Genomic DNA, 24,103 nt, shown 5'->3' on the forward strand with positions numbered 1-24,103 from the left:
AGGTTTCTGGGCAGTTTAGTGAGAACTGAAGCAGAAAAATCACATTTGTTCCAATTTCTGAGAAAGTGCCCATTTTTTGGAACTGGTTGTTTAATGAGGGCCAAGAGGACTTTCCATGCATCCTTTCATCCACTCAAGAAGTATTTATTAGGCTCCAACCAGGTTCCAGGCTCTGTACTGGGTACTGAGGAGATATTAGTGGACAGAACATCATCCTCATAGTGCTCACCCTTGGGAGGAGACAGAGAACAAACAAGTAGAGAAAGAAATTCATAATTACAGATTGTGAAAATGCACTGCAGGAAGCTCACTGGGTGTGGTGCTGGAGGATGATGGGATAATGGAGTGAGATCTAGTTTAGTTTGGTGGTCAGGAAACGCCTTTCTGAGAAGGGACATGAATCAAAGACCAAATAGAATTTCACTGTATGCAGAGGCACATGTGTGATCCTGAGAAGTTGCTGGTAAGTTAAACACTTGTAAATCAAACCACATGGGAAGTGCAATGGGGGCACTTGAAAGGAGCCTGCTGGGAAGGTGGCTATGGGTCTGGTCCTTGGCAGTATGCATGCCATGTCCTGATTTCCTTACTGATGAGTTCTATGAACATTTAGTGTGCCAGCTAGTGTGCAGGGCACTGGGACAAGATGATAAGAAAGCAGACTTGACTCTTGTGCTCATGGAGCTCACTGTTTTTTATTTATTTATTTATTTATTTATTTATTTATTTATTTATTTATTTATTTATTTTTAGATATAGAGGTCTTGCTCTGTCATTCAGGCTGGATTGCAATGGTGCAATCATAACTGGCTGCGGACTCGAACTCCTGAGCTCCAAGGGGTCCTTTCGCCTCAGCGTCCCAAGTAGCTGGGACTAGAGGTGCGGGCCACTGTGCCTGGTTAATTTTTAAATTTTTAGTAGAGATGGGGTTTCGCTATGTTGCCCAGGTTGGTTTTAAACTCCTGGCTTTGAGTGATCCTCCTACTTTGGCCTCCCAAAAACACTGGGATTCCAAGGAGAAGCCACCAGGCTGGCCAGTACTGCCTGTTAAAGTAGAGGCAGGAAAACTAGAAAAGCGTGAATTGTGATAAGAGCTGCATAGAAAGAAAGCAGGGGGCTGTAAAGATAGCGGATCATTTACTCTAGGCTGGGGAGGCAGAGACCAATTAAGAGGTAATTGTAGTTACCGAGACAAGGGATGATCACGTTTTGGAATAGGGTGATGATTGCAGAGAAGGAGTGAGAAGTGTTAAGAATTTGGTATACGCTTTGGAAGTTGGATTACAAGACTTGCTGATTGATTGGGTGTAGGGAGGTGACTCCTTTATTTTCTCTTGAGAAACTGGATAGATAATGGTATCAAGTATTCAAGTGGAGAATCCTGGATGGAGGTCAAGTTTGAGGGGAGTGATAGGGTTTAGATTTGGAGCTGCTGACCTTAAAATATGTAGTAGACAATTGGATATGGAGAGCTAGTGCTACGAAAAATGGTCCATACATATTAGAGTTGTAGTAAGACTGGATGAAGTTGCCCAGTGGAAGAACAGAGACATGAAGGAGAGGTGGATCCTGCCCTGAAGACTCTAAAATTTATAGGTCTGGTAGGTGCTGAGCTGTTTCCTCTTCCTTTCCTTCCTTCCTCTCTCTCTCTCTCTCTCTCTCTCTCTCTCTCTCTCTCTCTCTCTGTCTCTCCCTCTCCCTCCCTCCCTCCTTTCCTCCTTTCCTTTTCTTTCCTCTCTTTCTCTTTCTTTCCTCTTTTAAAATCTCACTATGGAGCCCAGGCTGGTCTTGAACTCCTAGGCTCAAGCAATCCTCCCGCCGTGGCCTCCCAAAGTGCTGGGATTATAGGTGTGAGCCTCCACACCCAGCCTTTTCTTTTAATTAAAAAAATTGAAAAAGAATGTATCAGCTGCATTTAAGATTTGTGAGCTATTCTTTTTTCTTTTTAAAAAATCTTTATTTTTTAAAGAGCAGTTTTAGGTTTACAGCAAAATTAAGTGAAAATTACAGAGAGTTCCCATATACCCTACCCCAGCCTTCCCCATTATCAACATCCCCCACCAGAGTGATATATTTGTTAGAACCCATGAAGCTGCATTGACAACACATCATTATCAACCTAAAGTCCATAACTTACATTAGGGTTCACTCTTGGTGTTGCACATTCTATAGGATTTGACAAATGTATACTGTAATATGTATCCATGATTATAGTATTATACAGAAAAGACTCACTGTCCTAAAAGTCCTCTGTGCTCCGCCTGTTCATCCCACTCTCTTCCCCAACCCTTGGCAACCACTGATCTTTTTAGTTTCCATAGTTTTGCCTTCTCTAGAATGTCATGTAATTGGAATCATATAGTATTCACACTCTATGATTCTATTTATATGAAACCTAGAAAAGACACATCTACAGTGATAGTAGATCAAGGTTACCAGGGTCTAGAAGTAGGGGTTTTGTGGGGAGGGTGGTTGATTGGGAAGAGACATAAGGAATCTTTCGGGATGAAAATATTCTACATCTTTTCTTTGTAGTGGTGATTATACGATTGTATACATTTGTCAAAACATAGAAGTGTACCCTTAAAATGGGTGCATTTTGTTGATGTAAATTGTAACTTAATAAAATTGATGTTAAAAAAATGACAGAGAAATGGACATTCACTTTGTCCTGTTTCCTCCAATGGTAACATTTGAACATATAATAGTATCCCTTATACCTAGAAATATAGAATGACATAGTATCTATTATATGAGGGTATTGGCATTGATACAATCCACTAACCTCAATCAGATTTCTCTAATTTTACTTGCGTTCATTGTATATGTGCATATGTATGTATAGGCATGTGTGTGTGTGAGTGTATTAAGTGTTACACAAGTTATCCCCTGTGTAGGTTCACTTATCCAACACCACAGTTAAGAAACTAATCAGTTCCAGCATCACAATGATCCTCATGTTGCAGTTTTATGACCACACCCTCCTCCTTCCTGTTCCCATCCACCCCCACCCCTCTCTCCATCTCTGGCTACCACTAATTGCTCCTCTAGTTCTAAAAATTTATCATTTCAAAACTATTATATAAATGGACTTATACAGTATGTAACCTTTTGGGATTGGCTTTTTTTTTTTTCAGCAAAATTCTCTGGAGAGTCATCCAGTTTGTTACGGATAGCAGTAGTTTCCTCCTTTTAATTGCTAAGTATGGTATAATGGTTAGTTTTAAGTGTCAATGTGGCTAGGCTTACCCTAGTACCTAGTCATTTAATTAAACAAGAATATAGGTGTTGCAGTGAAGGTATTTTGTAGATGTGGTTAACATCTACCAATGGTTTTAAGTAAAGGAGACTGATAATGTGGGTGGACCTCATACTATCAGTTGAAGTCCTTAAGAGCAAAAACCAAGGTTTCCCTTGAGGAAGGAGAGGAAGAAACTGCTGCAAAACTACAGCATCAACTCCTACCTGAGTCTCTAGCCTGTCTGTTTGTGAACTTGCCAGACTCCACAACTGCATGACCTACCTCCTTAAAGTTCTCTCTCTCATGTGTGTGTGTATGTGTGTAAAATCTATTGATTCTGTTTCTCTGGAGAACTCTGACTGATACATATGTTGTGGAGATATCAGTTTCACCATTCACCTATTGAAGGCTATCTTTTTTTTTTTTCTTCCTGTTTTGGGTTACTAGGAATAAAGTTGCTATAAATATTAGTGTACAGGTGATTGCATAAACACAATTTTCATTTCTCAGTGATCAATGCCCAGCAGTATGGTTGTGAGCTATATGGTGGTTGTACGTTTCTTTTGAGAAAGTGCCAAACTGTTTTCCAGAGTAGCTGTCACCATTTTACATTCCCGCAGCAATGTTTGAGCAATCCAGTTGTTCTGTATCCTCACCAGCATTTTGATGTTTTCCTTAATTTTTATTTTATTTTATATTTTGAGACAGATTCTTGCTCTGTTACCCAGGCCTGAGTGCAGTGGTGCAATCTCAGCTCACTGCAACCTCTGCCTCCTGGGTTCAAGCGATTCTCCTGCCTCAGCCTCCCGAGTAGCTGGGATCTACAGGTACACACCACCATGTCCGACTAATTTTTGTATTTTTGTAGAGATGTGGTCTTGCCATGTTGGCCAGGCTGGTCTCAAACTTCTGGCCTCAAGTGAGCCAACACACCCTGCCTGTTTTTCTGCTTTTTTATTCTAGCCTTTCTGATAGGCATGCAGTGATATCTCATTGTGGTTTTGACGGCAGTGGCTGCTGCCATCACGCTGGCTGCAGCAGTGAGGCGTGGCTGGGGCTGCACACTCCATGGAGCTTGTGGGAGCCACTGCAGCTGCCCAAACCATGGCTTCAGACCCAGGCCTCCTGCTCTACGGAGCAGGCAGGAGCCTGCCCTCTTGAGCCGGGCAACAGCCACCCAAACTGGGGCTATGGATCCTAGCCTCCCTGGGCTCTTGGAGAGGGGCAGGAGCAGGGAAGATCTGCCCTCCTGGGTGCACCTGCAGCCTCCGGACTGGCTGTAGACTTGGTCCTCCTGTTCCATGGAGCAAGCAGGAGCCGGGGACAAGCAGGAACCCCACCCCTTTTGAGTTGGTGGGGTGGGAGCTTCCCGGGTGCAACTGCAGCCACCCTCCCAGGTGCAGAACCCGGGCATCACCCTCCCAAGTGCAGAACCCGGAGTAGCTACACCCTCCGGCCCAGGACGGGTGCACCCCACCCTCATGTCTGCAGGCTGGGGGCGTCTGCTTCCACTGCCTGGCCCCTCTCTTCTCCTGCACCTGCTCCGATCTCACAGCGGGGTTGGGGCCGAATCCTAGGGCCATGAATGGCAGCAAGAGGCCTGGGCGGAAGCGGGTGGGTCCTGCTAAGGCCCCACCTTTCGGCCAGGGAGGCCCTGAAGGCTGGGAGCCGCGCTACCAATCCAGCGGACTGGGGTGGGGACTTGTGGTGTCTCTTCTGGGCCCACCCATGGCCACTCATGGACCAATCAGCATGCACTTCCTCCCCTCTGAGGTCTGTAAAAGCCCTGGGCTCAGCCAGAGTAGGGCAGAAGACAGTCAGACATCCAACAGAGTGGAAGTCATTTGAGATCCTCCCACCTCAGCCTCCCAAGTAGCTAAGACCACAGCTGCATGCCACCACACCCAGATAATTTTTTTTTAATTTTTATTTTGTAGAGGTGGGTTTCCACCATGTTGCCCAGGCTGGTCTCAAACTCTTGGACTCAAGTGATCTGCCTGCCTTGGTCTCCTAAAGTGGCGGGATTACAGGCATGAGCCACTATGCTTAGCCTGGTTCGAGTAATATCTTGATGGTTGATGAAATATTTGGTAATTGGATGAGAAGAGAACTGTGTTGTCTCCAGTGATGATGCAAATGGGTGACGAGAAATGCTGCCATTTGTGAGGTTTGTGGGCGGCAAGGTTGAAGAGGAGAATAATGAGAAAGCTAGGGTCGTCCTCAAGGCCTGTTGTTAGTCTTGATTATTGTTTTCTGTGTTTTTACCTCAATAAGTGGTGCTCAATAAGTATTTGTTCAGTGAGCAAATAAATGTAAGGTTAGATTCTGCAGACAGCAGTCAAAGAAATCTTGCTTCCTGGAAAAGTTAGCCCAATTAAGTGCAGGTTTCCACAGTCACCCCTCCTCGCGCTCCTTTTATTTCAGCTGTAAGGGATCGGAGAGACTTTAGCCCAAGGTGTTTCTTCAAAGCAATAAGTGGAAATGTTTCCCTGCGTTAAGACTGCACAGACTGTCATGACCAGGATCTTGGTCCCCCGTGGACGCATCCCACATGGTGTCCTGGTAACCTGAGCTATCTAGGGCTGACCTCATCATTCTAGCAGGGATGGCCTGGCAGAGACATTTAAGGGTTTCTTCATGGAGTCTGGCTGGTTTCATATCCTTGCTTTGCTGGGTTAGATTGGAGAAGCGACTTAACTTCTTAGTGACTCCATTCGCTCATTTGTAAAATGGTTATAATAATACCTCCTGTCTCATAGGATCATTGTGAAGATTAAACAGAACAATCCAGGTAACGCATGCAGGAGGGTGTCTTGCACACAATATGCAGTAAATGTTAGCCGTTATGATGGAGATTATAGTTGCCTTTGATTAATCCAAATTAACAAATTTACTTACTAAATTTAATTTGACATTCTTTGAAAATATGCGCTCTCTCTTTCTCTCTCTCTCTCTCTCTCTCTCTCTCTCTGTATTGAAAGACACAGAGAGACTGGTGTTCGGTGGTGAAAAGTTTTGGGCCCACGTAGATCAGCATCCTTTTCAGTTGAAGTTGTGCTTTTGGGAGGTGAAATAACTTGCCCAAGGCAATACCACTAGGAATAGCCCAGATAAGTTTAAATACTATGTTTTTTGACTCTCAACCCAGTGACTTTTCCACTATATCTAATTTCCAGGCATTGCTCGTTCGTTTTTTCCGAAAATCATTCCAAGTTATGTCCCAGTTCGACTTTCTTCAACTTCATCCCAGAAAAGCAAAGGCCGGGCACTTGAACAAGAACAGCTGTCAGCCTTGGGCGCCGCGGCGGGGTTGGTGGGGGCTGGAGCGGAGCCGGACTCTAATTGGTCCACGGCCTCGGCCCGACTATCAAATCAGCAGAGCCTGCGTCACACGTCATTGCCTGGGCGACCGTCCGCGGAAATTTGAAATGGCTGACGGATCGCTGACTTGCGGCGGTCTGGAGGCGGCGGCCATGTCGCCGGAGCGCACGGGCTGGGCGGCCGAGCAGGAGCCAGCGTCTCTGGAGAAAGGTGAGCTCTCCATGCCGGGCCCGAGGTGCCGCCTCTGAGCGGAGGCCTGGGGCGTCGGGACCCTCGGAGGGCGCCTGGGTCGCGGGCCTTCCGGACCCGTCTGTCCAGGGTGGCGGGAACGGCGGCGCGCGGCCGGGACCCAGTGACCGGACGTCAAAGTCGGGCGGTACCGGGGGGTGAGGGACTCCCTCTCTTCCCTCTCTTCCCTCTCCCCATCTCCCCCTGTCTCTGCACTCTCTGGCCTCAGCCAGCCCCGAGATTGGAGGGAGCTGGATTGGTCTAGGAATTCCCAATCCAGATGGGTTTTGCGGAAACTGTGCGTTTACCGTTGCTCAAGGGGTCATCTTTTTCATCTGCATCTCAAAGGAGATCACGAACCACACTTCCCTTTTCCAAAGAAGAGGAAAGCTTGAAGCCTTGGTCTACATGGCCGTCCTGTCCACGGAGGGTAGTGACGTGTCCAAAGTGAGGAGCGCCAACTTGGGCCAGAGTCCAGAAATAGAGCCGGGGTCTCCTAGTTCTCTGCCCTTTCTTCCTCCTCATAGAGTTTCGTTACTTTTTTTTTTATCTGGTATTTTAAGCTGGTTCACGTTTTTACGTTAACACTTTCCGTTGTATTGTGTAGCAGAGTCCCAACAAAGTGAGAAAACAGAAGTGTGACAATTTCACTGTTAACCCACCTCTCCAAGTGGCAAAAGTCACTTGGCTTCAGTTTTCCCATCTGGAAGACTAAGCCAATGGTTGTACTTGTGGTGAAGAGGAAGTGAATAAAGTTTTTAAAGTGGTTGCAAAAATCAGTACTGCATGACATGTCTTATATGGGGAACCTAAAAAAGAGGAAGTTTCAGAAAGAGTAGAGTGGTAGTTACCAGTGGGTGGGGGGAATGGGGACATGCTGGTCAAAGGGTCCAAAGTTTCAGTTATGCCTCATGAATAGTTCTGGGGATTTGATGTACATACAGCATGGTGACTATAGTTAATAATACTGTATTATTATTACAGTATTAATAGACAATGACGTGATGATGCAATGACGACGCAAATTTTGTACTTGAAATTTGCTAACAGGGCCGGGCGCGGTGGCTCAAGCCTGTAATCCCAGCACTTTGGGAGGCCGAGACGGGCGGATCACGAGGTCAGGAGATCGAGACCATCCTGGCTAACGCAGTGAAACCCCGTCTCTACTAAAAATACAAAAACTAGCCGGGCGAAGTGGCGGGCGCCTGTAGTCCCAGCTACTCGGAGGCTGAGGCAGGAGAATGGCGTAAACCCGGGAGGCGGAGCTTGCAGTGAGCTGAGATCCGGCCACTGCACTCCAGTCCGGGCGACAGAGCGAGACTCCGCCTCAAAAAAAAAAAAAAAAAAAAGGAAATTTGCTAACAGAGTAGATCATAAGTGTTCACACCACACACACACACAAAATTATGCGAGGTGATGGAAATATTAATTCACTTTACTGTGGTAATCATAATGTAAAGGTATATCAAAACATCATGTTACACACTTTATTTATATATTTATTTTTTTGAGGCAGAGTCTCACTCTGTTGCCCAGGCTGGAGTGCAGTGGCACACAATCTCAGCTCACTGCAACCTCCGCCTCCCGGGTTCAAGTGATTCTCCTGCCTCAGCCTCCCAAGTAGCTGGGATTACAGGCGCTCGCCACCACACCTGGCTAATTTTTGTATTTTTAGTAGGGACGGGGTTTCACCATGTTTCACCATGTTGGCCAGGCTGGTCTCGAGCTCCTGACCTCAGGTGATCCGCCCACCTCGGCCTCCCAAAGTGCTGGGATTACAGGCGTGAGCCACCGCGCCTGGCCATCATGTTATACACTTTAAATGCATATAACTTCTTTATGTTAATTATACCTCCATAAAGCTATAAAGAATGGTGCTGGAAAAAAAAGAATGGTGCTGAAGTACTACTGTTTCTTTAGTAAACATACATACATTATGTAAACATACATTTACTAACATACATTATGTAATAGGCACTGTTGTAAATTATTAACAAATAATCTTAATTGAAGTAGGTGTACTATTTTTATCTTTATAGACGAGGAAACTGAGGCACAGAGTGATTGTCACATAACCAGTGAGGTACTGATGCCTTCTAAGGCTCATGTGCATCAGTGTGTGTGAGCAGTAGACCCTTGGGTACACTTTGGTCATCTGTGGGTCAAGTACTTCTGGTGGCCTGAACAGGGACAAAGAAATGGAAGGAAGGAGGAAAGGGAAGGAGAAAATCAAGGGGAAGGGAGAAAAAGGGTATCTGCTAACAGCTCAGTTACCTTCCCTGAAACCACTTCTGGAAACTACTCTACATTCTAAATGCTACCCTTTTTAGCATTGCTTATTTAGTAGTTGTTTCATTTATTAAAAACATCTTATTACACAGAATTAGATATGCCACTGGCTGAATCATAGCTTATGAAACATTATATACAGCCCAAACCTAATGTGATTTGCATTTTCCGATCTTTTCCTTAGACAGAGTCATTGAAATCAGTGAGGAGGAACCTAATAACCTTACTGAATTAAACCTTATGGATTATTAAGACTCTCTCATACCTGTTTATTGAGGGGTGATTGACAGACTGATATTGTAGGAAATAAAGGGAGGGTTTAACCCATCTGAGAGGAAGTCAGCTCCCTTTCTTAAAGGAGCTTTATGGAATTGTTTTGGAAATAAATAACTGAGATACTTGATTATTATAAGGTGCTAACTGCAGTATAAATCACAGGCTGTATGCTTTGCTGTAGTCACAGAGACTCAGGAGGCTGAGGCAGGAGGGTAGCTTGAGCCCAGGAATCTGAGGTTGTGGTGAGCTATGATTGCACCTCTGCACTCCAGCCTACGTGACAGAGTGAGACCGTTTCTAAAACAAAAACAAAAACAAACAGCCTTCTGCTTCCCCCCAAAACCTCACAGAACAACAACAAAAATCTAACTTTGAAAGATCTTAAATTCTTATTGTTTTGAAGTAGAATTTGCATTTTGAAATCTTTTTAAGTTTGGAAAACTAGTTTCTTCTGACAGTGGTAGAGGTAAGTAGACCATATTCAAATTCTTGTTTGTGTTTTGTTTGGGATTTCTATACAAGGATATGAAAATAGAAGCATTCAATAAGACACTGGAGCTTGCTTATTTTTGCTTTTTTTTTTTAGGTTTGTTCCAAGATGAAGATTCATGCAGTGATTGTAGCTACCGTGATAAACCAGGTTCTAGTTTACAAAGTTTTATGCCTGAAGGAAAAACCTTTTTCCCAGAAATTTTCCAAACAAATCAACTTTTGTTCTATGAGCGATTCAGAGCCTATCAAGATTACATTTTAGGTGAGTAGGTTTTTTGCTTTTTTTTTTTTTTTTTTTGAGATGGAGTTTTGCTCTTGTTGCCCAGACAGGAATGCAATGGTGTGATCTTGGCTCACCGCAACCTCCGCCTCCCTGGTTCAAGCGATTCTCCTGCCTCAGCCTCCCTAGTAGCTGGGATTACAGGCATGCGCCATGACACCCAGATAATTTTGTATTTTTACTAGAGATGGGGTTTCTCCATGTTGGTCTGGCTGGTATCGAACTCCCAACCTCAGGTGATCCACCTGCCTTGGCCTCCCAAAGTGCTGGGATTACACGCATGAGCCACCATGCCTGGCTGGTTTTTTCCATCTTTTATCTTTTTAGTTTACAAGTAGATTATTTGTTTCAGTCCCTCAGATTGCCAGTTATTGTTTCTGAGAAAGTGGATTTAAGTGGATTTATTAACTTCCCTCTGCTTTATGTATTCTCAATTCTTCTTGTGTTTAATTTGTTTGTAGCTGACTGCAAGGCCTCTGAGGTACAGGAATTCACAGCTGAGTTCTTGGAGAAGGTCCTTGAGCCATCTGGATGGCGGGCAGTGTGGCACACTAACGTGTTCAAGGTACTGGTTGAGGTAAGGTTAATTTTGTTTTTAAGACCTTTGTCTGTAGCTATAAGCACTTTACTTCAGACTGTTAGAGCCTAAGTGCTTATTTTTAATTAAAGTTTATGAGCTGATTCAAATAGCATGTGTTTCACATCTAATTGCCATGTTGCATGAAGTATTCTGCAAATTTTAAAGGCAACTGAGGAGTTGTTACCAGGGAATTAAACTGGTTTAAATTAATTAAAATAAGGTATTTGAGATCACTTAAAAAATTAGGCCTAATTATGAAGTTAATGGTTTCAAAAAAGTTTTTAACTTCTTAATTGTAATTCGTTAAGCAGCTCAAACCTAAGAGGCATTTTTATTTATTTATTTATTTTGAGATGGAGTCTCACTCTGTTGCTTAGGCTGGAGTGCAGTGGCGTGATCTTGGCTCACTGTAACCTCCGCTAAGCGGCGTTTTAAAACTAGCCCATTTTTTGCATAGCAAATTTGTTTATATGTGGTTAATCTCTTGACAGTGTGTCCCATTGCAGAATGTAAAAACAATCTTATTTTTCACCTGATTAGGCCTTTTACATTACATTTGCATTCTAATTACAGCTTTGAATTTTTCTCAGTGTTTGTTAACTGACCACAAAAAGCCCTAGTAACCTAAAATGTCAAACCAGGGTGTGTGAATACAAGTTGTTGCCGCAGCTCCCTTAGAAAATGGCATCACATACTGCAGTGATTATGTACGAGGCAGTGGATTGCAGCTATTGCTTGTGAGTTTTAAAATTTTGGATTATGCTAATATTTTTTGGTTGAAGTTCAGGCCTATTCATTTGGTTATGATAGGGCTCCCCCTGCCAGTCAGTTCTCTGAAAACAGTCAAAGTCATTGTTTCAAAACAGAAGCATGCCATTTCTCTGCTTAAAACTCCTAATGCATTGTCTTTACCAAGGGCTTAGTATTGGCTTTATGGCTTCTCACTGTATAGAAAACACGTAAAATCCAAGCTCCTTCAGATGTCCTTCATGTCCTTGTTTTGTTGCCTCTCTCTCTCTCACCTCATGTCTTGCTGCTCCACTGCACACCACCCCCCTCCTCCATTTCCTCCCTTTGGCTCCAGCAAGAAGGACTGCCTTCCTGCTCCTTCAGCTGCCAAGCCTGTCTCTGGCACAGGCCTTTTGCGCTTTCCCTGCTCTTCAGATGCCACTTCCTTCTCATCCTCCTCAGCTTGGCTCAGAGCTGATTTCCTTGGCCATCTCAGCAGAACAAGATCCCCACCCCTGCTAGTTATTCTCTGTCACCTACTCGTTATCATTGTGTTTATTGATCTTCCTGATTACAGTGTAAGCTCCATAAGGGTAAGAGCCAGCCTGTCTTGTTCATCCTTTGTATTATGGGTAAAGGCTCTCCACCCACGTTGCATGCTTTTAAAAAAATCAGGTTGTCGGTAGTCTTATAGGTGTATCTTAATTTTGATTTCCATGTGTTAAGTCTCATTATTTTAAATTTCAGGCCACAGATGTGGACTTTGCAGCCTTGAAGGCAGTGGTGAGGCTTGCTGAACCATACCTCTGTGACTCTCAAGTGAGCACTTTTACCATGGAGTGCATGAAGGAGCTCCTCGATCTGAAGGAACATCGGTTGCCCCTGGAGGAGCTCTGGGTGGTGTTTGATGATTCGGGAGTGTTTGACCAGACAGCCCTTGCAATTGAGCATGTCAGGTAGGGAAAGAAGTTGAGAAAAATAACCTTGTGGCCAGAAACTTTGGATGAAATGAAGTAATTTGGTCTGTGTTAGACCCAGATTTAAAACTCAACAGTAAACTTGGTCATTGCAGTATTTAAAAATATCCAAAGATAGGATAATCTTTTTTAAATTAAAAAAAATTAATGTCTTAAATCATTTTTTTCTATTTTTAATTTTGAGACAGAGTCTTGCTCTGTTGTCTAGGCTGGAGTGCATTGGCATGATCTCGGCTCACTGCAACCTCCACCTCCTGGGTTCGAGTGATTCTCCTGCCTCAGCCTTCTGAGTAGCTGGGATTACAGGCATCCACCACCATGCCCAGCTAAATTTTGTACTTCTAGTAGAGACGAGGTTACACCATTTTGGCCAGGTTGATCTCAAACTCTTGACCTCAGGTGATCCACCTGCCTCTACCTCCCAAAGTGCTGGGATTACAGGCGTGACCCACCATGCACCTGGCCTAAAAACGTTTTAAGTCATTTTATGATAATTTCAAACTAATAGAAAAGCTGACAAAACTAGGATAGTTGACTCTTGAATGATGCGGGGGTTAGGGGTGCCTATCTCCTCCGACCCCTACACAGTCAAATATCTGAGTATAACATTTGAGTAATATATAATGACCATAATGTAAATAATATTGCTTGGTGTTTTGTAGTATAAAAAGTACTTTCCATTTTCTATACCATTAGTAAGTTAGCCTAGTTTTGCTGAGCTTAACTCGAATGCTCTGCAAAGAAGCAGAATGTTTCAGGCCCTGCTGCCAACATCTTACGGACAGTTTCTAATTGTATGCAAGAACATTTAACCCTAGATGTTCAGTATTGGGCCAAGCAGAGTGAATCTAAAGAACCGGTTTCTGTCCAGAACCCAAATAACTCCCTTCTATTTTTCTCATTAAAAAAAAAAATCTGTCAATTGAAACATTTGAAGATAAAGAGATAACTGATAAGTTTAGGAAATTAGGAATCAGAGAGCTAATCTCTATTGGCATAGAAGTTGGTAGAAAAATAAGTATCTGGCATGTTATTTGGTAGTATTATTTGAAGAGGAGCCTGGTTAAATGTACACTGCATTTTGAGGGCTGAGATTTGGGTCAGTGCCCAGAGAAGGTCAAATTATGAGGGATTTCATTCGTTCATTGATTCAATAAATATTTGAGTGCCAGGTCCTTAGTCAAGGGTGGAGTATGTCTGGTGCATGAGACACACCATCATCAGGGAGCTGTCAGTCTAAAGGTGGGAGATGAGCCTTGATGAGATAATCACGCACAGATGTCTGCATGATTGGAAATAGCAGTCAGTGCTGTGAAGAATTACAGAGTGTCCTAAGATTAGGTCGTTGCTGTTCTAGGGTTATTTCCTGGAATAATGACATTTGAACTTGGGTTAGCTGGGTGAAAGGGGAGGCAGGGGTGGGGAAGGGAAAAGATTTAGGAGCTCAGTGTATTTAAGGAGCTGAAAGACCAGCATGGCTGAAACACAGACAGTGCTGGGAGAGACTTAGAAAACGAGATTAGAGAGGTTGGCAGGGGCCAGACAGTGTGGGGCTTTGTTAGCTGGTTAGTCATTTTTGTCTTTAAGAGCAGTGGGAAGCCACTGAAGGATTTTTATTCTTGGGCAAATATGACTAGTTTTGTGTTTTGTGTTTTTATTTTTTTGGAAACAGGGTCTTATTCTGTTGCCCAGGCTGTAGTGCAGTGGTGCAGTTATGGTTCAATGCAGGCTCGAACTGCAGGGCTCAAGTCATCCTCTTGCCTCAGCCTCTGGATCAGCTGGGATTACAGGCAAGTGCCACCACTGCCCAGCTAATTTTTTGACACAATTTTTCCGTAGAGATGGGGGTCTTGTTGTGTTGCCCAAGCTGGTCTTGAACTCCTGGGCGCAAGCAATCCTCCCACCTCAGTCCCCTAAAGTGCTGCTTTGTGTTTTCAAGGGTTCATTGTGGCTTCTATGTAGAAAAATGGTGGGAGATGGAATTGGGAGTCCGGTTAAGAGGCAAGAGAGAGGACTAGAGTGGGGATATAGAGAGGACAGATGGAGGCTTACTGAGAAAGAATAACTGAGACTTGGTCGAGTGAATATCAGAGATGAGAAGATGTGAATGAAGTGAGAGAAGTCAAGGCTGACTTACACGTTTCTGGCTTGAAAGAACCAACACTGGGGGAGGTGCAGATGGGAATGATGTGTAAATGCTTGGCATGGTACTGGTGAGGATGACATTGGAGCCGAGTCATGGAATAGAACTGTAAGTTTATCATGTGGAAAAGGTGGAAGGCACTTCTGGCAGCTTGACTAACAAGTTACATGGAGGTCTGAAAGAGCTTGTGAAATTGAGAGTTTATGTACAGCGGCTCTGAGGCAGGAGAGGTGCGATAGGGCCAGATTATGAATCTATTTATAGTACCACATTCAGGACTTCTTTTTGAGGGCTAAAAGGGAGCCAGCAGAGGTTTTTTTAGTTGAGTAGAGGCATGCTTAAGTTCATTACAAAAAAAAAAAAAAAAAAAAAAAGACTCCACTAGAGGGTGAAGGGACTAATAGCCCAATCTACAGTAATTAGGAGATGGCTGGTTTCATTTTCAGTGCTTCCTTTTCACAGCAGAACTTCTTGAAAGGGTTATATATAATCACAGTCTGTACTTGCTGGCGTCCCAGTAACATTTCTACCCTGACCTCATCTCTGAAATTGTGCTCAAAGACTTCTATGTTTTTGTATTCAGTCGACATTTCACTGATCTCATCTTGCCTCTGATCTCATCTTGCTTGACCTCTTGACATTCTAGGTATTTGATCATTCCCATCTTCTTAACACACTCTCTTCTCAGCTTTTGGGACACCACTGTTCAGCTGGTGTCTTACTGGCTTGCTGTCTTAAGTCATCTTGGCCAGCTTTTCCTCTCATGCTCAAACTTTAGAATGTCAGAGTTACCCAGGGATCAGTTCTAGACCATCTACTGTTTTTTCCCTAATCAACCTTGGAACCACTTGGAATCACCTGAGGAATTTCTTTATAAAAGTATTCCAACCAATACATGAAGAAAGTGATAGAATATCAGTATTTTGTAACCACTAATGAAATAAAGGTTCTAGACAGTGAACATCAATGACTGTTGCAACCATTAGGGAAAGAGAACTTTATAGAGGGTGGATCAGGCTGACAACCTGTATCTGTTGATCAGTCTTAACCTCACAAAAAGACTTGGCCAGGCGTTTTAGTAAAGTCCTCAGTTACTGTTGTTGGTAGGTTCTTAGAAACTGCAATGTTAATGAAACCAATTTTACCATAGACTGACTGATATAAACAAAAGTTAAAGTTTCTACAGCATATTTCTGGTCATGAAAACATCATCAAACTTCTAAATAAAGACCCCAAACAATTCTAATCTTAAACATTGAAATAAATATGAACTATACATGCATTAAGAAATATTAATGCAAACAAGATAATTATTGACCCAGTTTCCAATTTTTGGTGAAACAGTGAGTGACAGTGGTCATTGTGGTGTTGCGTAAATGAAGGAATAAATGTTGGCAAAGCGGAAATTATAAGGAGCACTTCCTACCATCACCCGGTTCAAAACAATGATAAACATGGTGGGCTCGCTGAGCAATTTCATGCCACAGCATTGATTGTTGTGCATTTGTATGATTATTGTATACTTTATGAATTTTTGTTTGACAGTAATTTGTATTCATTCACTTTCCAACCTGTTTATTCCAGTTCAGGGTTGCAGGTGGCCAAAGCCTATTCCCGTAGCTCAGTGTACAATGCGGGAACCAGCCGTGGACAGGAGCCCATTTCATCACAGAGTGCACTGACACACATTCACACTCAGACTGGGACAAGGCAGACGCAGAATTCACCTCATGCATACATCTTTGGGATGTGGGAGGAAATCAGAGTACCTGGAGAAAACCCATGCGGACATGGGAAAAATGTACACACTCCACACAGACAGTGGCTTTGGCCAGGAATGAGGCTCTGCTCTTCCTGCTTCTTGACTGAAGTACATTACACCTCCCTTGAAGTATTCTTGCAAAACATCCTTCCTGAAGCCCCTCAGGTCTGTAGATCTTACTAGAAATAACATGAAGTACATGTTAAATGACCCGTGGGGACTGGGTGCACCTGTAATCGTAGCACTCTGGGAGGCCAAGGCAGGCGGATCATTTTAGCCCAGGAGTTTGAGACCAGCCTAGGCAACATGGCGAAACCCCATCTCTACTAAAAATACAAAAATTAGCAGGGCGTGGTAGTGCGTGCCTGTAATCCCAGCTGCTCGGGAGGCTGAGGCAGGATAATTGCTTGAACCCAGGAGGTGGAGGCTGCAGTGAGCCAAGGTCGTGCTACTGCACTCCAGCCTGGGCAACAGAGCAACACACTGTCTCAAAAAAAAAAGAAAAAAGAAAAATGACTCCATGGGGATGTAATCACCAAAATTTAGAGTGTGGGAAATTGGTCAATAAATTGCAAGGGAAAAAAGAGGGAGAGGTAATGCATAGGCTAACAGTGATTTAAGAGACGTATCTGTCAAGGGCAGCAGTGGATCCTCATTTGGTACCTGATTGCAACAAGTCAACTGTGAAATAGCAGCAGAAGACAATTAGGGGAATTTGAACACTGGATATTTGGTAATATCAAGGAGTTAAAACTTTTGGTATAAGGAAAAAGATTTATTTTAGAGATACATACTAAAAATTTGTGAATGATTTGATGTGTCTGAGATTGGTTCAAAATAATCCAGTATATTTGGGAAACTGAAGTGGGTGAGTTGCCTGAGGTCAGTTTGAGACCAGCCTGGCCAACATAGTGAAACCCCATCTCTACTAAAAATACAAAAAATTAGCGGGGCATGGTGGTAGGTGCCTGTAATCTGAGCTACTAGGGAGGCTGAATCACTTGAACCCAGGAACTGGAGGTTGCAGTGAGATGAGATTGTGCCCTTGCACTCCAGCCTGGGCAACAAGAGCAAAACTCCATCTGAACAACAACAAAAAAATCCAGTATCAAGATGGTGGGGGAGGAGAGCAGAGGGTGCCCGGGTGAAGCAGAGATGAAATAAGATTGTGAGTTAGTAATTGTTGAAGCTGCCTGATGATACATGGCATTCATATACTATTTCTCTGTTGTATATGTTTAGGATTTTCCATAATAAATTTGTTAAATCACTTGGAGTGCTTTAAAAAAATATGGATACAGCTGGGCACTGTGGGTCATGCCTGTAATCCCAGCACTTTGGGGGGCTGAGGCAGGGGGATCACCTGAGGTGAGGAGTTCGAGACCAGCCTGGCCAACATGGCAAAACGCTGTTTCTACTAAAAGTACAAAAATTAGCCGGGCGTGGTGGTGGATGCCTGTAATCCCAGCTACTCAGGAGGCTGAGGCAGGAGAATTGCTTGAACCCGGGAGGGTTGCAGTGAGCCAAGATGGAGCCACTGCACCCCAGCCTGGGCCACAAGAGCAAGACTCCGTCTCAAAAAAAAAGAAAAGAAGAGTATGGATGCTGGTTCCCCTGCACCTTCCCCATCCCCACCAGATTCTGATTGATTGGTCTGGGAGAGTGAACTAATTGTTTTTGTTTTTAAATTTATTTATTTATTTTGAGAAAGAATCTCACTCTGTTGCCCAGGCTGGAGTGCAGTCGTGCAATCTGAGTTCACTGCAGCCTCAGCCTCCCAGTTCAAGCGATTCTTGTGCCTCAGCTTCTTGAGTAGCTGGAATTACAGGGGAATCAATTTTTAAAAGTGTCCCAGGGGACTCCAGTGTACAGTGAGGGTTGAGAATCACTGCCTTATGATTATGTCCTTACGTGATCTTATACATTGCTTTAACACCGTCAATGTCAATGTGTTGACAGCTGCCAGGTTTATGTCTCCAGCCCAGACCTTTCCCTGGAGCTTTGGGCTGTATATTCCTCTGTTATTTTCAACCCCAAACCTGTTTCTCTCTCAGTGTTTTTTGTCTCAGCAAATGGCACTACCATCCATCCAGGTACTGGTGGTCAATAAATAATTATTCCTATAAAAAGAAAGTCCTGGCCAGGTGCAGTGGCTCACGCCTGTAATCCTAGCACTTTGGGAGTCCGAGGTGGGTGAATCACGAGGTCAGGAGTTTGAGACCAGCCTGGCCCATATGGTGAAACCCCATCTCTACTAAAAATACAAAAAATTAGCTGGGCGTGTTGATGGGTGCCATCTCAGCTATTCAGGAGGCTGAGGCAGGAGAATCACTTAAACCCAGGAGGTGGAGGTTGCAGTGAGCCAAGATCACACTATTGCACTCCAGCCCCGGAGACAGAGTGAGACTCCGTCTCAAAAAAAAAGTCCTAACAAAACCAATGTGGAGAAACTTCTCTTCTTTAACGATCCAAAAAAGGTCTCTGTTATGTGACTCATGACTATCAACCTTAGCAAATATGCAGCATTCTATGAGAATTGTTTTGATTTACTGTTTAGCTTTCACCCCTCCAAAATCTTAATGTTTTGAGCCAGTGATAGAATTTGAATGATACTAAGTTCCATTTCAGATTTTTCTACCAAAACATTTGGAGGAGTTGGGATGAAGAAGAGGAGGATGAATACGATTATTTTGTCAGATGTGTTGAACCTCGATTAAGATTGTAAGTATTTATTGCTGACCTTGTTGTACATATTGGAAAAATGGTTACCCATGGTTTAATTTTGCCTGTGTGAGATACACACACTCTTTCTCTCTCTCTCTCTGTCTCTCTCTCTCTATTTTCTTTCCAGGAGCTCATAGACAGAAATAAACTGATGTACAAATTGTACTACCCCTTGACAAGTCATTAAGTGAAACTTGTACAAGTGCAGAGAAACCTACTTTCAGTGTTTATAAATTGAGTCAAAAAGCAGGAAGTTCAAGAACATCTAAATTAGTAGCTCACTGTTTTGTTAATTTGAATAAAATTCAATTGAACTAGTGGGTTAAGAAGCCCTTTGTTAAATTCAATTGTTTGAAAAACAGTGACATTATTTGAATTATATAAGACTTTTTGGCTTTAATTTTGTAAATAATACTTTAAAGGTATATGGCTTTACTCTAAGTTTCTGTAGTGAAACACAGCAGGCTGAACTAACAGATCTACCTTAAGATATTTTGTCAGCCTCCTGCCTTAAATCTTAATGACCTTATTAAATGTGGCATTTATCTTCCTAGTAGATGGTGCTTTAAGACCAGTATTTTTTTCTTGTATTCAATAGCAGTAACTTCATAGGCAGTGCTGCAATAAGAATGAAATTATAACTTGCACTCCAAAAAAATAATTGTAGAGGTAATTTTTTTCCCTGGGTAAAAGATGATTTTTTTCCCCGTTTGAAAGATGGTTTTTTTTTTCCCCTGTATGAAAGACAAGATGAGAAGATAAGGCGGTAGGCCTTTACATTTTTATGGAGCTCAAGTTGATTTAGTGAGTTTCTCTTGGCTTAAATAGTAAATAATAATAAAATAAAAAATGTGTGAGGCCTGGCATGGTGACTGTAATCCCAGTAATTTGGGAGTCTGAAGGAGGAAGACAACTTTTTTGAGACAAGCTCTCACTCTGTTGCCCAGGCTGGAGTGCAGCAGTATGATCTCCCTCACTGCAGCCTCAACCTCCTGGGCTCGTGTGCCTCCCACCTCAGCCTCCTGACTAGCTGTAAATACAGGTGCACGCCACCACACTGAGCTAATTTTTGTATTTTTAGTAGAGACGGGGTTTCACCATGTTGGCCAGGCTGGTCTTGAACTCCTGACCTCAAGTGATTTGCCCGCCTCTGCCTCCCAAAATGCTGAGATTACAGGCCTGTGCCATTGTGCCCAGCCCGGGAAGACCTCTTGACCCTAGGAGTTTGAGACCAGCCTGGGCAACATAGTGAGACCCCACCTTTTTTTTTTTTTTTTTTTTTTTGAGACGGAGTCTTGCTCTGTCGCCCAGGCTGGAGTGCAGTGGCCGGATCTCAGCTCACTGCAAGCTCCGCCTCCCGGGTTCACGCCATTCTCCTGCCTCAGCCTCCCGAGTAGCTGGGACTACAGGCGCCCGCCAGGTTGCCCGGCTAGTTTTTTGTATTTTTAGTAGAGACGGGGTTTCACCATGTTAGCCAGGATGGTCTTGATCTCCTGACCTCGTGATCCGCCCGTCTCGGCCTCCCAAAGTGCTGGGATTACAGGCTTGAGCCACCGCGCCCGGCGACCCCACCTTTACAAACCTAAAAAAAAAAAGAATTAGCTGGGTGTGGTAGGGCACGCCTATAGTCCCAGCTGCTGGGGAGGCTGAGGCAGGAAGATCGCTTGAGTTCAGGAGTTTGAAGCTGCAATGAGCTGTGATTGAACCACTGCACTCCAGCCTAGGTGACAGGGCAAGACCTTGTCTCAAAAAAAAAAAAAAAAAAGTTTGAAAGTCTGATTAATAGTTCTACCTGGCTTAGAATTATGTATGTCTGATTTTAGCTCTTCATAAATGGGCTATGATTTCTATTTAGGCTTTCCAGTTTTTCCATTGTGCATTTCCTATTTTTCCATAGCATATTCAATAAAATCCCAAAATTTCAATAAGCTTGAGTATTTTCTAGGTTTGATACCCTTGTTCTTGAAAAGAAATGATTGATTTTGATTAATGTGAAATATAAGGGAACATAACATATATCGGACAAATTCAATCTTTACTTGGAAAAAAGTTGTATGCTGATTTGATAGCCTTGCATGTGCTAACGACAAGCAATGACTTACATGCATAGCTTGTACATCACTAGCAGATGGGAAGGCATAAGGGAGGAATCGTGTGTGGTTATGCAGAAGACATGGTGGTACTCGATGGAGAGACCGGAATGTTATCAAATGTGGGCAGACTTAAAAAAGGTCTCTGGGCTAAGATAGGAGTGGGGCTATCAATAGGCAAAATCAAACCAGACTGTCTGGATTTTGTACTGTTCAGTAAGTTTTTCCTTTCTACTTCAAAACACACTGCTTATACGTGACTAAAGGAGGTCTGAAGAAAACCAACACTGCTTCAGAACTTTGGGGTCTGAGACACAAATGTTAGTTCATTGCTTCTAGACTATGAAGTATCAATATAATGAAAAGAAATAAGCTAACGGGCATGGATACTGGAAATGCTAAGAAACTTATTTTAAAATTTGAGTCTTATTCTTCACAACTTAGTAGAACATGATTTCATCCTCAATTTCTTTTTTTTATTTTTAAAATTTAAAAATTTTTTTGTTTTTCCCTTTTTTTTTTCACAGCTGTTCATTCAGTTTCTTTTGGATTAGCCAAAGTAGACAAAATCCTTGCTTTTCAAGCTTCACCTAATTCACTTACTTGAAAAGCGGGAAAAGTTTCTTTTTTATTCATTTAAAATGTTTAAGTGTTCATAGTATGATCTAAATTTGTTTAAGATATGGTTCTATCTTACTTTTGTTTTTCCCTATCTTATTTAGAGCATGACTAAATTTAAAAAAAAAATCATTTAAGGCAATTGTGTTCACTCTTGGCTACACATTAGCATCCCCAGGGAACTTAAAAAAATACCCCTCTATGTCCAGAGACTCATTTAATTGGTCTGGATGGGGCCCTGAGCATCTGTTTGTTTGTTTGTTTGTTTGTTTTTTGAGACAGGGTCTTGCTCTGTTGCCCAGGCTGGAGTACGGAGTACAGTAGCATAATTAGACCTCACAGCAGCCTTGGCCCCTGGGGCTCAAGCCATCCTCCCACCCCAGCCTCCCAAGTAGCTGAGACTACAAATGCATGCCACCACACCAGGCTCATTTTTGTGTTTTTGTAGTGACAGGGTTTTGCCATGTTGCCCAGGCTGGCCTCAAACTCCTGGGCTGAAGTGATCTGCCTGCCTTGGCCTCCCAAAATGCTGGGATTACAGGTTTGAGCCACTGTGCCCAGCCTCTTTTACTTTATTTTTAAACCCATTAATTTTATATTGTTAACTTGATTGTGCATTTACAAATTATTTTATTGGATCTAGAAATACTCTGTGTTCTGTTTTTATATTTGAGAAAGTTTATAAATTAATACATTTGAAATGCCAGTATGGTTGTCCAGTACAAGGTTATTTTGTTTCAGTCACTCTCTAGTTTAGTAATGGCACCTTTTTCTCCTCCTCAGAATCTCAAGGGTTTAGTTTTGGAAATTCTTTAATAATCTTCCTTAGGGAATATTCAGCATAATTTTGTGCCATAGTGCTTTAAATGGAAGGAGGGACTAGATTATTTGAGTAATTTCTACTTTTTGATCCCATAAATATGGTAACCTTTAACAAATTTTTAAAGTCATATTCAGATCCATGAAAAATATAGTAATCTTAAACATTGTTGTGAAACAATTTGAGATACTGCTCTCCCTACCCCCACTCCCAAATTACCCCCGCCACCTTCTTATTAAACTTTTGAATCTGATATATGAGAAGAAAATAATTTCTTATTAAATAATAGTTACAAATTGTGCAACATGAACTTTCAGTGTTTCTAAGGCACAAATACTTGGATCCAAGAAAAAAAGTAAACAACTCCTCAAGAGAAGAAAAATTAGTGACCTTAAGGAAGCGGTGCTTTAAACTTCCAACAACTTCCACTTATTATTATTATTATTATTATTATAGTGCTATTCAGAAAGACTTAACATGCACCTGAGTTATATATTATAAAACACTTTTCTTACTGGGTCTTGGAGTGCTAAGTGGGCTGTTTTAATGATGGGAAAAGAGGATTTCAATTTGCTTTTAAACTTTCAGGCATTATGACATTCTTGAAGACCGAGTTCCATCAGGACTTATTGTTGACTACCGCAATCTGTTATCTCAATGTGAGGAGAGTTACAGGAAATTTTTAAATCTGAGAAGCAGTTTGTCAAATTGTAACTCTGATTCCGAGCAGGAAAATATCTCCATGGTGGAAGGGTTAAAATTGTATTCGGAGATGGAACAGTTGAAACAAAAGCTGAAACTCATTGAGAATCCTTTGTTGAGGTATGTGTGTCTTTGTAATTCTTAGTTGGCATCTTTTCTTACTCGCTGTCTTATTGATAGGCCTGTTTTGTTTCTTTAAGGTATGTGTTTGGTTATCAGAAGAATTCTAATATCCAAGCAAAGGGTGTCCGTCCCAGCGGTCAGAAGGTCACTCACGTGGTCTCCTCCACCATGATGGCTGGTCTCCTCCGGTCCCTGCTCACAGACAGGCTTTGTCAGGAGCCCGGTGAGGAAGAAAGAGAAATTCAGGTAAACGGAGAGTTTCTCACTTCAGGTGGCTTTTTTTCCTTCTGATTCACCACAAGTTTTCACAAATCCCACAAAGTATTTACATGAGCTTTCCCGAGATGGTTTTCTGTGCGATGGGAAGTAGTCAGAGCCCTGCCTTTCGTCAGCAGTAGTCACTTACCAGGCATGTGTTAGGTCAGTGCACCATCAAAGGAGATGCTTCAATATGCGGTTTTTGGCTTCCATTTTCAAAGTAAGACATGAAGGTACCTAGAGTAATACTCAAATTACTTTTTTGGGAGTGTATATTTACAAATGTGTTCTTACTGTTTTCTAGTTCCATAGTGATCCACTGTCTGCTATAAATGCCTGCTTCGAAGGTGACACTGTTATTGTTTGTCCTGGCCATTATGTGGTACATGGCACTTTCTCCATTGCTGACTCCATTGAGTTGGAAGGTGAGTATGGAAGACACACAGCTAA

General features: G+C 42.7%; 1 protein-coding gene across 1 annotated transcript in view; it reads left to right on the forward strand.

The window, feature by feature from the left end:
* Positions 1-6,633: 6,633 nt before the first annotated feature.
* SHCBP1 (SHC binding and spindle associated 1) overlaps positions 6,634-24,103 on the forward strand; it is a 48,392-nt gene continuing 30,922 nt past the window's right edge. Inside the window, exons 1-8 of the mRNA XM_010354852.2 lie at positions 6,634-6,772; positions 9,942-10,109; positions 10,589-10,704; positions 12,184-12,392; positions 18,947-19,039; positions 23,159-23,392; positions 23,473-23,641; positions 23,958-24,078. Coding sequence (XP_010353154.1) covers positions 6,670-6,772; positions 9,942-10,109; positions 10,589-10,704; positions 12,184-12,392; positions 18,947-19,039; positions 23,159-23,392; positions 23,473-23,641; positions 23,958-24,078 — 1,213 coding nt within the window. The 5' untranslated portion in view covers positions 6,634-6,669. The remainder of the gene's footprint in view (positions 6,773-9,941; positions 10,110-10,588; positions 10,705-12,183; positions 12,393-18,946; positions 19,040-23,158; positions 23,393-23,472; positions 23,642-23,957; positions 24,079-24,103) is intronic.

This window comes from Rhinopithecus roxellana, chromosome 20 (assembly GCF_007565055.1).
Source record: "Rhinopithecus roxellana isolate Shanxi Qingling chromosome 20, ASM756505v1, whole genome shotgun sequence".
Taxonomy (NCBI): domain Eukaryota; kingdom Metazoa; phylum Chordata; class Mammalia; order Primates; family Cercopithecidae; genus Rhinopithecus; species Rhinopithecus roxellana.